This window comes from Stereum hirsutum (assembly GCF_000264905.1).
Source record: "Stereum hirsutum FP-91666 SS1 unplaced genomic scaffold STEHIscaffold_112, whole genome shotgun sequence".
Classification (NCBI taxonomy): Eukaryota; Fungi; Basidiomycota; class Agaricomycetes; order Russulales; family Stereaceae; genus Stereum; species Stereum hirsutum.
This window is the reverse complement of record NW_006763242.1, coordinates 1-2,606: the sequence shown is the minus strand read 5'-3', so window position 1 is coordinate 2,606 and position 2,606 is coordinate 1. Positions and strand designations below refer to the sequence as shown.

General features: G+C 51.4%; 1 protein-coding gene across 1 annotated transcript; it reads right to left on the bottom strand.

Moving 5' to 3' along the window:
- Positions 1-314: 314 nt before the first annotated feature.
- STEHIDRAFT_116862 (uncharacterized protein) lies at positions 315-1,977 on the bottom strand (the record flags this gene model as incomplete). Its single annotated transcript, XM_007311872.1, has 6 exons — positions 315-577; positions 628-810; positions 874-1,160; positions 1,214-1,502; positions 1,551-1,627; positions 1,692-1,977. Coding segments are annotated over 6 exons (1,385 nt in total), but the record flags the coding sequence as incomplete, so codon positions are not given.
- Positions 1,978-2,606: the final 629 nt, after the last annotated feature.

Sequence of the window (2,606 nt, the reverse complement as noted above, 5' to 3'; positions counted from 1 at the left end):
GATCGGTTCTCCAAGGTCTCCAGCAAGACATAGCGAACGGAACGCTAGTTTACAGTCCATCATGGCGTGCACAGCCCAGCGAAGTAACGGATGATCTACACGAGACTGTGCGAAGGAGTACTACCACACGCCCATACAACTAAGAAAGGACCAAGACACGAAGGACCATCCAGGAGACGACAATATCCTGAGTCGGGAGGTTGAGATCGTGCCCAGTGAGCTGGAAGAGAAGACGCCGCATTCTGTTGCTGCGGGATGCAGACACTGATTCTAGTAGATCTCTGCGTGACGCGTCATCGGGACAGAGGTCTAACAGAAAGTATTCAAGCGTTTCAGAAGATATAGCTGCTTGAGCTGAGTGGAGTCCTAGGAATGAGCGAGCCTCCGGCAGGTCGACAGCCGAAGATATGCTGGAAGATGCAGTATGGAGAGTCGATATGGGGCTGAGAAACATTGCAGCGGCAGCGACGCAGCCCGCAATGGATCGTGATTCTTTGTTGGGCTCATAGGCAATGGGCCCTACGACTGATTCGGCCGTCCAGAAACCGTGCTCAGCTTCTTTGTACCAGTGCCAAACCTTGAAACAGTACTCAATGCACGCCAAGTACAACGACACAGACGACGCACCTTGGTAGCACGCAGAGGAAACAACACAAAACGACGGTGATCGAGCAGTTGTTTTGAGTGTGCCCCGCCTTCCTCAAAGATATCGAGGCCTTGAAATAAGGAGATCATTTCTTGAAAGGGAGTCAAACCCGCGCTGTCGTCGGAGCGCTCTGGAAGGGCTGCAACGCTGACGCTCTCGGTGACCTGCCGAAAGAGGATATGACTGTCATACGGGCTGTGTGAGAATGATAATACAAACATACAAACCGCTGACATTAAACAAAGAGGCGGGCGGGTCAATGAAGGCAGATAGTCGTCGACGCAAGAGCAGAAGCAAAATTCGAACTGTTGCGTAAGCCTGCGAAGCGAGCCAAACTTAGATGGCCCAATGGGTGACGGAGCCACGCGAGATTGAAAAACACCCAGGGGCGATGACCAATAGGAGACGAAATTCATGTTTAACAAGCGTTGTAGCTCTATTACATCGAGAAGAAAAGGAGAAGGAGACGAGGTGACGTAGATCGAGAAACCGAAGACAAATAAGGCTTGCATCTCTGCACATGGAGGAAAACGTAGCTGGGAAAGAGATAATTGATAGCTCAAAGACCCTCGTCATCCGAGTCAAGCTCCGCTGCAGCATCCTCTGTGACCTTGGGCCCAACTTCCAACAGCGAAACGGCAACCAAGTCGAAGGAGACCTTGTACTCGACCATATCAGCCTTGTTAGTCTTGGTTCGAACCTTTCCATCCCTGTCCTTCTTCGTGTTGTAGCGTGATATCTGGGCCTCCATGAGCACTAAGTCTCCTTTCTTGAGTTCCTCGGGAGCAAGCCGGGGCATCTTGTGTTTGGTGGCGAATTTGTTGCGCGCATCGTAGACTTTCTCGAACTCCTGGTTCTGAAAAAGAATGAGCAGACACCGACGAAGGACAGCACGAGTACTAACCTGGTTGGCACGTTCTCCGTGAACTTGAGTAGAAGTCCACTTCGAAGCGTTGACGTGGAAGAGAGATTTGGTGCTGGCTGATAAACGCACGCATCAACAACGTCAATAAGAAACGAGACCAGGAGGAAAAATACGACGTACTCGACACCGGCCGAGAAAAATCGCACAGTACGTTCCTCGCGACCATCAGGGCATGGTCGGCGAGGGGCGCCACCCCCACCGAAATACGGGCCTCGGGTTCGCCGCTGCGCGGGTTGAAGAGCCAGAGGGTGTCGATGATGCCAACGATCCAAACAGAGACGGGTACAGAGCGGGGTTTGATGCATAACTTGTTCACAGATGCCGTAGAGTTACCCCAGTCAAGATCGAGAACGGGGAGCTTCGATAGAGCGAAGATGTTCTCCGCCGGCTTTTGGTAGTCCAACATGGGAGGGAGCCTCCTAGATAGAGTACCATACAAGTGAGGAGCTGAATGTCAGATATGGAATGAATGCATACTGCATCAGCGCGTTAGAGAACCATTGCCGGCGTGTAAAGAGAAGGTGAGAGTTGTTGACGGCCGCGTCATCTGCGCCAGATGAGCTGCCGGTCGCGGCATTGTTGCAGGCGTAGCTGTAGCCTGTTTATAAAGAGTGCCTATAGTAAGACTGGGACTCTATACAGAGAGCCCATCATCTTACTGGCCCATGCTAATAAGGGCTCTTTATTAAAGAGCAGTGGTGCTGGTGGGTATTCTGGCTGGAAAAATGGGCGAAAAAATAGGCAAAAAATACGTGAAAAAATGGGTGGGTAGGTATGGGGTGTGGCCCCGGGGTAGGGGGTGGTTTGGGGATGGGTAGGGGATGGGGTAGGGGGTAGGATAGGGTAGGAAAATGGGGGGTAATTGTGCAGTAGGGCTAGGATAGCTGGATGCAGGGTATGGGGAGGATGTATGGGGCTAGGTATGGGCTCTGGAGCTAGGGTAGATACATAGAGGAATAGGGATAGAATGATGGGCGATAAAAATACGGAAAAATACGGAAATAATAGTAGGAATGCTAGGATTGGTATATCAGG